Source organism: Hippocampus zosterae, chromosome 4 (genome assembly GCF_025434085.1).
Source record: "Hippocampus zosterae strain Florida chromosome 4, ASM2543408v3, whole genome shotgun sequence".
Classification (NCBI taxonomy): Eukaryota; Metazoa; Chordata; class Actinopteri; order Syngnathiformes; family Syngnathidae; genus Hippocampus; species Hippocampus zosterae.
The window spans coordinates 3726780-3741045 of NC_067454.1; the positions used below are offsets into that span (position 1 = coordinate 3726780).

General features: G+C 45.4%; 1 protein-coding gene across 2 annotated transcripts in view; it reads left to right on the top strand.

The window, feature by feature from the left end:
* Positions 1-14266, top strand: part of ankrd11 (ankyrin repeat domain 11) — a 95803-nt gene that overhangs the window by 62754 nt on the left and 18783 nt on the right. For both annotated transcript variants that reach the window (XM_052062428.1, XM_052062429.1), the window contains exons 3-4: positions 9932-10077; positions 12063-12195. In XM_052062428.1, coding sequence (XP_051918388.1) covers positions 9991-10077; positions 12063-12195 — 220 coding nt within the window. In that variant the 5' untranslated portion in view covers positions 9932-9990. The remainder of the gene's footprint in view (positions 1-9931; positions 10078-12062; positions 12196-14266) is intronic.

The following is a 14266-nucleotide window of genomic DNA, read 5'->3' on the forward strand; positions in this document are numbered from 1 at the left end:
TGTTACCATCTCTTGCTTTTGTTGACAGTTGATTGGAAAAAATTGTAATTGGCACCACGTCGAAGGTTACCGAAAACAATTGTTTGGTCAGTGACTCAAAAGGCCAGAAATTGGACTGAATGGTAATGAATGTGTTTTGCCGAGATGCTCTTTTGTGAGTTTTCCCTCACCTCATCTTCGGCTATTTTACTAGCTTATCTGATACGTCTGCTTCTGTCTTTAGCCCTGAGTTGCTAGGCAACAGGCTTTCCATGTGTGTATGCTCTCACATGTTTCTCTGGCAAGAGTGGAGAGAGATGTTTTAGAATGGAGGCAAAAGCAGATGAGAGAAAAGTACTCATCGAGGAGAGGTTGAAGAAATGAGGTGTGGGGTGGATGAGTCACAGCACTGATGGGGAAGAGAACGCCAAAAACGCAAGATCGCCTCTCCCTTGCCTTTTCCTCCTGCATTCCTGCTGCATATATTTACTGACTGTACGTACGCTGCGAACCTGCCCACTGTCTGAGTGAAGTCACTGGCAAAGACGGCATGATTTACCAGACTCGCAAAGCAGGCGACAGGCATTTACGGGATGAGATGGAACAGAGGGATGGATGTGTTACGATTAAGGAATGCGATCGAGGGTGTGGATTCTCTTTCCTTCCAGACGTCGCAGCCAAACACTTTAACGTTTCATGTCCACGCACCGTCCGACACAACGGGCAGGCCATGGGGGGGCCATCGCGATGCTTGTTTACAGATCGCTTCACTGCAACGTCAAAGTACGATTCACTCAGGGTCCATGTCTATGTACTGGAAATGTTGTCTCTGGCAATGCTGGGTGATTAGAGTACGGTATAAGGCAGCCCATGTCCAAAGTCCGGCCCGCGGGCCAAATCCGGCCCGCGGTCGAATTTCATCCGGCCCTCGGCCCCTGTCATAAAGTCAGTGCCGTCTGGCCCGCAGGTTGGGCGCAATGGAACACGTGTTGCATTGACTGAGGTCTCGTAGACTGGTGAGTGATGTTTCATAGAGTACTGCTTCCCTCTAGTGGCTAAAGGAGTAATAGCATTCACTAAATGAGTAATAGCATTTAGACACTAGAGGGCATCACTCACGAGTTAACAAGACATCACGCCGTGTTTATATTGACTGATATGTCATATTTCAAATGATCCTTGCAGTTGTGGATATGTGTATTGCTTGTTCATTTCCCTGTTGTTCGAGTCAAAGGTTTTGTGACTATTGAAAAGTCATGGTGATACATTTTATGTTTCAAATCAATCAATTTGCACTCAGGAGACTTCTGTTTAAGAAAAAGTCTTAAACAGAAGTTGCATGTGATATACCTGTTTCAAATGAACCAAAATAAATTCTTAAGATTGTTGAAATTAAAATAAAAATGGAAATGTGAAACAGACTGGCTTACTAAAATTTGTTGAACAATATTGTTGTTCAATGTAAAGAATGTCAGCCAAGGTCGGCCCCCCCCCCGACATTTTACCACATAAAATCTGGCCCCCTTGGCAAAAAGTTTGGACACCCCTGGTATAAGGGCAACAAAAATAAGTCGCTGTCAGTCGGGTTAATAATAACAATTAGCCCCTCCTGCATTTCATGTGCCCCCCTGAGCACTAAAAACCGGTCCGAGTCAATGTTGTCTTGTAGAGCGTAGACAGAAATGACGTTCTCTACGTCTGAGAGTTGCTTATGCAAAAGGCGAAATTAAATATTTGAAGGTGTGATGATTTATTTTCATGAAATGTCTTGATAATAGAAAGCTAGTCTCTTCCCTCAAGGGCGGACCAAACATGGCTATATGACACTGTACACTTGCCAAGTGCTTGTATAGGTTCTGTCATGTGTTCACGTGTCAGCCTTGGTTTCATTTGTCTGCCCAGGTCGACAGTGAGATGAATGGGCCCAGGTCAGGGACTGAGCTGTGCTCTCGTTGCCAGGATACGGCAGCTGAGCCTGGCTGTGCCTCTATTTGCACACCAAACAGCCGAGCTCTCTGCTGCTGTCGTCCCTCTCGAGTTCATTCTCCCCGCACTGCCACGAGTATTACAGAACACAAACAAACAGAAATGTCCGTGCATTTGATTGAATCCTTCATTTGTCGTTTCACAGCTTTGTAAACGGGTCATCCATTGAATAAACAATTTACCCCCCCAAAAAAAAGAAACATTCTGAGCTGTCACTTTGCATTATTTTGAACATCGTACAGCTGCCAAATAGTATTAGGTGTGCTTGGGAGAATGACCAGATGTGACGCGCTAGAGAAAAATGAGTCGTTACTCGCACAGGTAGATTCGGGGATGTGATGCAATGATGGGGGGTCATTCATTCATTCATTCATCTTCCAAGCCGCTTGATCCTCACTAGGGTCGCGGGGGGTGCTGGAGCCTATCCCAGCTGTCTTCGGGCAGTAGGCGGGGGGGGGGGGGGGGACACCCTGAATCGGTTGCCAGCCAATCACAGGGCACACAGAAACGAACAACCATCCACGCTCACACTCACACCCAGGGACAATTTAGAGTGTCCAATCAGCCTGCCACGCATGTTTTTGGAATGTGGGAGGAAACCGGAGCACCCGGAGAAAACCCACGCAGGCCCGGGGAGAACATGCAAACTCCACACAATGAGGCCGGAGCTGGAATTGAACCCGGTACCTCTGCACTGTGAAGCCGACGTGCTAACCATTGGACTACCGGGCCGCCATGGGGGGGGGGTGTCAAACTTCATCAATTCTATTTGACTTGAAATCGTGACTTTTACACAATGTAAACATTGTTGAAATGTTTACATTATGTAAAAGGCACTCACTCATCAACAAAGTCGGTTGCAAAATCTAGCAAAAGAACCAATCGTGACTTTGCCGTGCCTGTAGATATCCACGCGGAGAATTCCAAACATGCAGGCATTAGCGTGAACCCGACGATTCCCTCTTGCTAATTTCAGACTAATTTTAAGAATTCTGTGACTGTCAAAATGAACTAAATTTGGGGAATGCACAGGATTTGTGATGAACAATCACTGCGAAATGTAGCTTAGCAAACATTTGCTGTGCTAGAGTTCATGACTCCAAAATATACTGGCCTCTGATTGTTCGTTCAAGTTGCGTAATGTCTATTAACGAGTCGCGTAGAGCCACGGTTAATATAAAGCTGTGCTCATTCTCTTTTTGATATTGCCAAAACCTCCTTTCTGATATATGGGTCACTGTGACTCATTTTGCTTCGGCGGGTCACATATCAGTATTTACCCGAGGTGAGGTTCGCTTGAGCGATTAGTTTGAATTGTAGCTTATATTTAGGGAACAAGTTGAACTAGCACATTGTCGGCAACATAAATCGAGTGTTCATAGTAGGTCAGTGAAGCCAGTCATCAGTTGCGCATTGCATTCGCAGACGATGCGGTCCTTCCAAGAAGGAAGTCAAGCAACTCGGGAATGCCCTTCCTCTGTGAGTAAGATCCTTGGGTGAGAATCAATTAAATAGTGATAAAAAGTACTCGGCCAAGATTTCTGAACAACTTTCCACAAGAATATAATAATAATAATACATTTTATTTATAAGCGCCTTTCAAGACACCCACGGACACTTTACAATAACAAAAAAACACAAAACAATACGGGGCGGCCCGGTAGTCGAGTGGTTAGCACTTCGGCTTCACAGTGCAGAGGTACCGGGTTCGATTCCAGCTCCGGCCTCCCTGTGTGGAGTTTGCATGTTCTTCCCGGGCCTGCGTGGGTTTTCTCCGGGTGCTCCGGTTTCCTCCCACATTCCAAAAAAAAAAACATGCATGGCAGGCTTATTGGACGCTCTAAAATTGTCCCTCGGTGTGAGTGTGAGTGCGAATGGTTGTTTGTTTCTGTGTGCCCTGCGATTGGCTGGCAACCAATTCAGGGTGTCCCCCGCCTACTGCCCGAAGACAGCTGGGATAGGCTCCAGCACCCTCCGCGACCCTAGTGAGGATCAAGCGGCTCGGGAGATGAATGAATGAATGAATGAATGAATGAATGAATGAATGAATGAATGAATGAATGAATGAACAAAACAATACGGGTTGAGCAGCATATTGGGAAAAATCCACGAGTAAGTGAATCTACAGGTGCAGGATCGCGATTTGGTGGAGGTCCATAGTACATGCATACCGATCTGCTGTACATAGACGTATGTACGTAACTACGTTTACATGTACATATACCGCTGGGTCTCCGTCACGTTGAGTACCCGAATGATTTTATTTTTGAGATGTTACTTCTACGACACTGTTTATTGACGATTCAGATATGTAGTCTTGTAACTTTTTAATGGAATGTTTAACAAGGTGTTAGCAACCTACCCAAAATGGGTCCGCAACCCCACCAAATGTACTCTTAGACCCATTTCTCAATTTCCAGAATGGTTAATCCAAAGGAGGGAGGGGGTGGGGGGTGGGGGTATCAAAGGGGACCGTGATGTCTGAAATACTTCAGAAGCTTAAACGTGGCTGGAAAACGCTTTCCGCCAAAGTGAAAATTCTGAAGTGTATTGCATTGTGCAAGTACACGCAGTATTGGCAACCAGGGCACATTCGCATGGAGATCAACAAGCCCATCCCTGGTTGCAGCTGCCGTGCTGCTCAGCTGTCAGTGTGGAAAATTGGAGGTGTGTTGCTGTGTGTACAGTGACAGTCACGAGATAGGAGCGGCATGTACTCGAAGCAAACAACTGCAATTCTCAGCAGTGTGATTTTTAGATTACATTTTGTGATTAAATGGCGGTTGGTTGCAAATACAGTATCTTATATACTCTCTGCCAAACGTAGTGGAATGGTGAGTACACTTCCTGTAGACTGAAATCATTTGGGTCTGACAACAAAAGATGAACATGAGAAGACGTCTGCTATTCAGCTTTTACTTCCAGGTAATCACCATAGCCTCTCTCACTTGTTTATTTTGGTGCCGTTACTCCCTTCAGTCTATTGTTTTAGTAGGTGAAATGCATGGCCTTCTACATCCATCCATCCATCCATCCATCCATCCATCCATCATCTACCGCTTATCCGGGGCCGGGTCGTGGGGGCAACAGCTTTAGCAGGGAAGCCCAGACTTCCCTCTCCCTAGCTACTTCTTCCAGCTCTCCCCGGGGGATCCCGAGTCGTTCCCAGGCAAGCTGGGTGACGTAGTCTCTCCAGCGTGTCCTGGGTCTTCCTCGGGGTCTCCTCCCGGTGGGACATGACCGGAACACCTCACCGGGGAGGCGCTCAGGAGGCATCCGAATCAGATGCCCAAGCCACCTCATCTGGCTCCTCTCGATGTGGAGGAGAAGCGGCTCGACACTGAGCACTTCCCGGATGACTGAGCTTCTCACCTTATCTCTAAGGGAGAGCCCGGACACCCTGCGGAGAAAACTCATTTCAGCCGCTTGTATCCGGGATCTCGTTCTTTCGGTCATGACCCATAGCTCGTGACCATAGGTGAGGGTTGGGACGTAGATCGACCGAAAAATTGAGAGCTTCGCCCTTTGGCTCAGCTCCTTCTTCACCACGACAGACCGATACAACGTCCGCTGGCCTTCTACAGTAATTTGCAATTAATGAGGTTTCAGACCCATTTTGGGTGTGTTGCAAACCCAACAGTTTGCAAAACTGCATGAACGTCTTCATAAAACGGCACTCAATGAAGCTGCGATTCCAAATCTGAATCGTCCGAAGCCCCCTATGTCACGGTTTGTCAATTTTATTCAGGTTTGGTAGTTTAGTATTTTTTCTCCATGCAATTGGTTCATCCACATATTTGGTGGTGATTTTATTTTATTTTTTATTTTTTTACCAAGTATCGATCTAAAATGTCGGCTTGTTTTTAGGGTCGATTGAAAAGTGATGATTTCGATGATGCGGGGATTCCACCTGATGCCAGCGATATACAGGGGCATGTAAAAATAGCTAGATGCTAAATAGCACAGTGTGGGAAGTCTCTGGCGCCATAAACCACAGGTGCAGTTGGTCAATGGTGCAATGGATGTAGCCCCCGCAGGTAAAATACAGAAAATTTGCAACTTAGCGTTGTAATTAATATAATGCAACAAACCTGGACAACAAAACACTTGTCCGTCGCGTTTGAATACTTTTGATCACATGGAAAATGAGTGGAGCTGCCAGCTACTCAGTACTGTATCACAGTTGCTGTCTTCATAATCTGATGTCAAAAAACAAATATTTTCCGGCAACAGTTTTCCAATATTTTTGGAGGGGGCTTGAACACAGTAGTTTGATTTTGGATTGTACATCTGGACACTTCTGAGATACTGTTAGAAAATATAATTTTCTCAATTTCTTTAGGTAAATATCCGTGCTTCCTCTTTGTTTTGCACTGTATTGCTTATAATACACAGCCACTCATCCCCAAACATAATTTCATTCCTTTTTTTAATGTTGTCCTCAAACCATTTGGATTCATCATCAACATTATTCTTCTGTTTACATTTGATCATTTAATATAGCAGCACTACTGTCTGCATTTCTCATTTAGTATGGATCGGTTTGATGCCACTTAAAATGAAAAAAGGGAAACGGGCATAGTGTGATGTCTATTTCTTTTGATGAATAACTGAACAGATACCATTCTCCTCATATATTTCTCCATGTCGCCCAGCACAGGAGTTTTCATTTGCTGCTATGTATCTATTTTATGTAATTCTGAATCTAGGTTACTTGAAACGTCAAAACTGACATGTTATGATCAACCAAATTGATTTTTTTGGGGGTGCAGGGGGGGCTACTAATTTGCAGTGCTCCATTTGGAGGTCAGCTATCCCATTGTTTATTTAGCAGAGCAGCTAGACTGCTACTAAAACCTGTGATAGGTGCATGCTGCAATATGCTGAAGTGCCGGCCTCTGCCTGACCGCAGAGGGAGTGGCTCCAGGAAGATGAGATAATGCAACTGGGGAGGAAGGTGTGTGTGGGTGTGCGGGCATGTGTGGACGAGAGAAACTATGGCGAGAGCCCGATTCCTATTCTCGCGCGTCTCTTGCCACTCTTTTCTGCTTTTAGCATTTCACTGGCTGGAGGTAACGCTGCTCATGTCGGGCACAAAGCATTAAAAATGAATGCACGACAATGTTCAGATACTGTTCAGATGACTTTCTCACATTACTCTTTGTGTTCAACAAAAGTCGGTTATTTCCTCAATCTCTCCATCACCACCACCACCACCGGGAAGCTGTGGTTGTCATAAATTGGCGCCTTAACTGTTTTGTCAAATGTATTTGTTGGCTTTTTCAGTTAATCATCATTGAATGCATTTGCTGGTAATCAAATCAAACGTCGGTACATCAGTGTAATACCCACCATATCTAAAATATTTGAAAATCTGGTCGCCACGCAGATAAATTACCACCTTAACAAAGGCCCTTTTCACACATCCAACGCTATTTGGTTTCAGGGCTAATCATTCCACAGAAATTGCCACATGCTACTTTGCTGGAAAAGTCAAGTCATTCAAGGAAAAGCAGGGGTGGGGGATGGTGCTTCGGGGGCTGTCTTACTTGACCTGCGGAAATTTGAAATTGTTAATCACTCCATTCTGGTCAAGAAACAACTCAATTTCAGTCTTACTTTCATAAAATCCTATCTTTCGTCTCATTCCGCGCTAGTTAAAATTGATAGTTTAATTTGCAATGTTTTACAATTAACCGGGGTATTGCAAGGCTCCATCCTTGGCCCACTTTTATTTTTACATGTATATTGAGATCCCTTTCTGCGTGATAGTCATGTGATGCAGATGATGCGGTTATTCTGTGGCATGGGAAGACAAAACTGACCGATGCAATGCGGGAAATTATATCTTGGCTGAATCTACGTTGTTTACAGTTCAATATCACGAAAACGTCTGTTTTTTCAAAAACAATTATAAATCCAGATATTTTTGTCTCTAGGGAGAGAGGCTACAAGGTGTTAACAAATACAAATTCTTGGGACTACGCACTGACTCACATCTCAGCTTCAGACCTTACAAAGTATGCAATACGATAAAGTTCATGCTGTCAAAGTTTAGACTCATTAGAGTCTCGCTACTGCTGTTGACAGTGAAGGTATATTTTTTTTTCTCAGGGATCCTGTCTCATATCTCGTACTGTAAGCTGGTCCAATACGCATTCTACATTACTGAAGCCACTGGAGTCACTTTACAAACAAGCACTTAAAATACTCCATAAATAACCTCTCAGGAACCATCGGTGTAATATTATGAACTGCTGAGCTGTGATTATGTCATCATGTCGAAAAATGCTTGTTTATGATATATTTTGTGTTTATTTTATTTCTTTATTTCTTCCTTCAAACTCGTTTCATTTTATGAAAGCATCTCACTGCGCTGCTGTGCCTTACATGTACTAGTGATCACAGGAAAGACCATCTTCACTGTTGGAAATCTGGAACATGAGTGTCTTAAAGATCTTCTACTAGGGGGAGGCTTTACAATGGCTTTTTTTTTTTTTTCTTGGCTGGGGCCGCTGGAGTTTAGGTCAACAGGAAGTCGACAAGAAGTGCCATGATCTGATGTGTCTTGTTGGTCTCTCTTAGCATGTACCAGCAAAAGGGGAGCAGTTCAACCTCTGTAGCTGTTAGCGTCTCTTGGTCGGCTGGCTTTCTATTTTGACTTGACGGGGGAGGGGGGATATAAATAGCAGTCTTTGAATAGGATAACTGCAGAAGGAAGAGAAGGAGTGGGGGGTTAGGCGAGATGGAAGCGGCGCCAGTGAGGATAGGAGTGCCAGTGTCTCTGAACAGAGGGGAAGAGGGGGGAAAAAAAAAAAACCCAGATACAGCCGTGGTCTCATCTGTGCACTCACTCAGTCACAAGGATGATTATGGTTGAATGCAGTCAAAAGAGAGAGTGTGTGTTGTGGAGGAGAGCGCTGGGGGATGAAATGCATGATTAATTCATGACCCTGAGAAGCAGACCTCTCCTCATGAAGGAAGGTAAAGTAGAGATTGTTGTCGAACACAAGCAGAAGAATGGCGCAGCCCTATGACACTTGCATCACAGTACGATGTACTATCATGATCAGCACGTCAGAAATGTCTGCCGCTTGTATCAGTCAGTGTGTCTGTTGTGTGAAATTTTTTTTTCGAAATACAATTTAAATAATAGACATCTTTCACATGTAACTTCGGTTGTCAGCGTTTTTGTGTATGGTTCTCATTTTTGTTGCAGACTAGCAAAGAATGTAGAGAAACCAAATTCCATCCATCCATCATCTACCGCTTATCCGGGGCCGGGTCGTGGGGGCAACAGCTTTAGCAGGGAAGCCCAGACTTCCCTCTCCCTAGCTACTTCGTCCAGCTCTCCCCGGGGGATCCCGAGGCGTTCCCAGGCCAGCTGGGTGACATAGTCTCTCCAGCGTGTCCTGGGTCTTCCTCGGGGTCTCCTCCCAGTGGGGCATGACCGGAACACCTCACCGGGGAGGCGCTCAGGACGCATCCGAATCAGATGCCCAAGCCACCTCATCTGGCTCCTCTCGATATGGAGGAGAAGCGGCTCGACTCTGAGCCCCTCCCGGATGACCGAGCTTCTCACCTTATCTTTAAGAGAGAGCCCGGACACCCTGCGGAGAAAACTCATTTCGTCCGCTTGTAACCGGGATCTCGTTCTTTCGGTCACGACCCATAGCTCGTGACCATAGATGAGGGTTGGTCAAACCAAATTGTAAATTCGAAGCCTAATTTGAAATGTACGCCACTGTTAACGAACTAACATTTCTGTATGTTTGCAACATCGGGCCATGAAGCCCATCAGTCTGATTCTTTACAAATTTGCAAAGCAGAAGACTTGCTTACAAATGTTTGAATGGCTTCAATGGTGAGCTCCTTGATGCACTGCCAGCTGGTGCCTTGTCTGGCGTGTATCTAAATGTGAAACCTCGAATGTTCAGGTGATAACCTCCCCCTTTTTTCCTTCCAGACGGTTGATGACGATGCAATGGCAGCGTGAATGAAGCTTGGCGTGGGGAGAGCTGAACGATGCCCAAAGGTGGGGGTTCTAAAACCCCCCAGCTGGACCACTTCCCACTTAACACCGACATGGTGGAAAAGCAGGGTGGGAAGAAGGTAAGCAAGATCAAACCACAGGCACACAGATTGCTGGGGGGAAAAAAAAATCTCTGTGGGCGACCATTTTGCCACTTTCTGCCAATCGAAAATGACATCGCAGTTGCTCAGAGCTCAGACAACGACCAATCACGGTTCACTTGTTTTCTGAAGCTGAGCCAGGATTGGTCGTTACCTGAGCCATGAGCAACTGTGATGTCATTTTCAGTTGACGGCAACTGACGAATTGGCCGTCCCCCCCCCCCCGTGGCAGACAAACACGAGTGGATTTTGCTGCTTAACTCCTATTCCACAAACGCAACATGAACAGAATGTCGGGTTTCAACTTAGTGGGGCTGCGCCAAAAATATTGTGAAGAATTTTTTTGGCTTGACTTCCCCCTCTAAGCTATTTGTTTTTTGTTTTTCATCGTATTTTTTATTTATTAATCATCCGATTAATTGGTTATCACCTTTATTCTGCCATCCATCCATTTTCCGAACCGCTTGATCCTCACTAGGGTCGCGGGGGGTGCTGGAGCCTATCCCAGCCGTCTTCGGGCAGTAGGCGGGGGACACCCTGAATCAGTTGCCAGCCAATCGCAGGGCACACAGAGACGAACAACCATTCGCACTCACACTCACACCTAGGGACATTTTTTTAGAGCGTCCAATCAGCCTGCCACGCATGTTTTTGGAATGTGGGAGGAAACCGGAGCACCCGGAGGAAACCGGAGCACCCGGAGAAAACCCACGCAGGCCCAGGCAGAACATGCAAACTCCACACAGGGAGGCCGGAGCTGGAATCGAACCCGTCACCTCTGTACTGTGAAGCCGACGTGCTAACCACTGGACTTTATTCTGCCAAATATCAGAATTGAAATAGGCCTGAGAAAAAATCCCTATCACTCTGGGCCTTGTCATGTCTATGCGGTGTAGAAAACGTTTCCCTAATTTGACACGTGCCGCGCTGGTGTTTTCATAAGAGCAGAAATGTTTCGATACAAGCGGCAGCAGTAGCAATAAGAGGCAAGGCACAGAGAGGTGCAGTTTATGCAGGCATAGATTTACAACCCTCTGCAAAGGATTGCATCAGACTCTGGCATGGAGGTGTGTGTGGTGGGGTGGGGGGTGGGGGGGTGTTACTGAAGCACTCAAGGGTGGGTCGAAAGCAGAGTGAAATGAAAAAAGCAGCCACTGCTGGAGACCGCAAGGTGTCATATGAAGGCACGCATCCAGTCACAGCTTTCAAAATAGAAATCAAAATAGCGTTAAAATGTACCTCTCTTACTGCTTGCGTTTTATAATCACCCGCCGTGTCTCCTTTTGCTTAGAACGCAACTTCAAGCGTCCTGCTTCCACGTACGGCACGTCAACGTTCTGACTTTGTCTCGCCCAATGTAAACTGAGAGGCTGCTCACTGTAGCTGAACGCTGTTGGTTTCTACTGTACCATGACATCATAGTCTTGTGACTGGGGCAGGGCAAGGGGGAGGAGTTTTAGAGAGCCCCTGCATAATTGAAAACATGCCCTGTGGGTAGAGACAAAAGCATAATTTGTATGAGGCGGTGATGTACATCTGCACAGTCTACGAATCATCCGGTTCACATCCAGCGAGTCCAGTTGCTTTTTGGATCTTTGATGCATCCTAAAATACACAAAATCATTTTTTTTGCTTCTCGTATTTAAAATTATGTGGCCCTTGAACTATTTTAAAAACTCAATCATTTCTCTGTATTCCAGTTTTTTGACGGTCTGAACAACTGGAAGTGTTGGTTATGTGTTGCTATACTTTTCATATTTTGTCCAATTTTTACAGTCAAAAGCAGGAACATGTGAAAATTACAAATATGCAAATTTATACCTGTAGGTCTGAAAAATTAGAAAATGGCAGATGTGCTTGTGTGAATAACTGACACAAATCTCTCCTCGTAATCTCGATGTCCATTTTCTAATCCACGGTTTATATTCTGAGGTCACTAACGATCCCCTGAATGTCATTGACAGGAAAAAGTGTTGTCAAATAAGACTCCCAAATTGGATCGCAGTGATGGGGTTAAAGAGATGAAAGAGAAGGCATCGAAAAGGAAACTGCCGTTTACAACTGGAGCAAATGGAGACCAGAAAGATTCTGACTCAGGTAAGAGATTATATTCAATTATAGCCTTCCATCCATCTATTTTCTAATGCTCTCTTCCTAGCGAGGGTCGCGGGGGGCGTGCTGGAGCCTATCCCAGCGGTCTTCGGGCAGTCGGCGGCGTGCACACCTGACAAAAAAAAAAACGTCCGCGCTCACAATTCGACAATTTCGAATGTTCTATTCACCTGCCATGCATATTTTTGCAATGTGGGAGGAAACCGGAGTACCCGGAGAAAACCCACGCAGGCACGGGGAGACCACCCAAACTCCAGGTAGATCATAATTCATTCATTCATTCATTCATCTTCCGAGCCGCTTGATCCTCACTAGGGTCGCGGGGGGTGCTGGAGCCCATCCCAGCCATCTCCGGGCAGTAGGCGGGGGACACCCTGAATCGGTTGCCAGCCAATCGCAGGGCACACATAGACGAACAACCATCCACGCTCACACTCACACCTAGGGACAATTTAGAGTGTTCAATCAGCCTGCCACGCATGTTTTTGGAATGTGGGAGGAAACCGGAGCACCCGGAGAAAACCCACGCAGGCCCGGGGAGAACATGCAAACTCCACACAGGGAGGCCGGAGCTGGAATCGAACCCAGTACCTCTGCACTGTGAAGCCGACGTGCTAACCACTGGACTACCGGGCCGCGGTAGATCATAATTTGAATGAATAAATAAAAAGACAATTACTTTGCAGAGTAACTAATTACTTTTACAAGGCAGTAACTAAGTTACTAAGAAGTAATTTCTTTTAAGGTTTTTCATATACCCCACAAGTTGATAGAAGAGCATAAGGCCAGATTTGTGGAACGTACTCGTCTGACCAGACCTGGCTTTGGTCAAGCTCAGCTTGGTGTTTTCTTTAATTAGGAAAGGAAGGACTATTGCTTGTGCTTGTTTGACTTTGGGATTTGAAGGTTTCACAATTTAGTTTGTGAATAATGTTCCATCCAGCTCAGAGGCTTTGCTCACTGCCTTCATCATCTACTTTGGCTGAGTCGCTACTTTGCTTTATGCTCTGTAATTGCACTTTTGAAAAGCTTTCCATGCCAGTCAAGAATGGAAAACGGGGCATGCCCATATACGCGTGTGCACGCGTGTGTATTTGGGGCGCTCTTTGTGTTTTCGGTCAAGATCCGTATCATCTTGCTCATGCGTTATGGTTGTGACTCCCGAGTGGTTATTTGATTGGCATTCTGCAGCCCTGTGTTGTGTGTTTGTATCACAATCGCAGCCGACAACCTTTCTCCTTGTAACGTTGGATTAAAGTGTCAGTCCCCGTGTTCAAGTCATGGTCCTTCAGCTATTTTCCTTTTTGCTGTGCTTTTGCATTCTTAAAGAGAGGTTTTATGTCCACAAGGAGGGTGTGACCATTCATCCGAAGAACAATAGCGTGACTGCCTTTTAGGATGCTAACGTCTTGCAAATTGCGCTGCATTGTCATTCAGCCCTTGATATAAATTTTCTGTCACTCCACGGCGACACCTATGATACCATAAAAGTAGCGATGTGAGCAAAGAGTGGCCTTAAAAAAAAACTAAAACTAACGTACCTGACCTAGTCTACTTCCCACACTGTTCTTACCGCAAATAATATTCAGTTTGAGCTATTTAAGTTAAGCCTTTAAGGCAGGCATGTCCAAAGTCCGGCCCGCGGGCCAAATCCGGCCCGCGGTCGAATTTCATCCGGCCCTTGGCCCCCGTCATAAAATCAGTGCCGTCTGGCCCGCAGGTTGGGCGCAATGGAACACGTGTTGCATTGACTGAGGTCTCGTAGACTGGTGAATGATGTTTCATAGAGTACTGCTTCCCTCTAGTGGCTAAATGAGTAATAGCATTCACTAAATGAGTAATAGCATTTAGACACTAGAGGGCGTCACTCGCGAGTTAACAAGACATCACTCCGTGTTTATATTGACTGATATGTCATATTTCAAATTCCTTATTCAAATGAACCAAAAGAAATTCTTAAGATTGTTGAAATTAAAATAAAAATGGAAATGTGAAACAGACTGGCTTACTAAAACTTGAGCAATATTGTTGTTCAATGTAAAGAATGTCAGCCAAG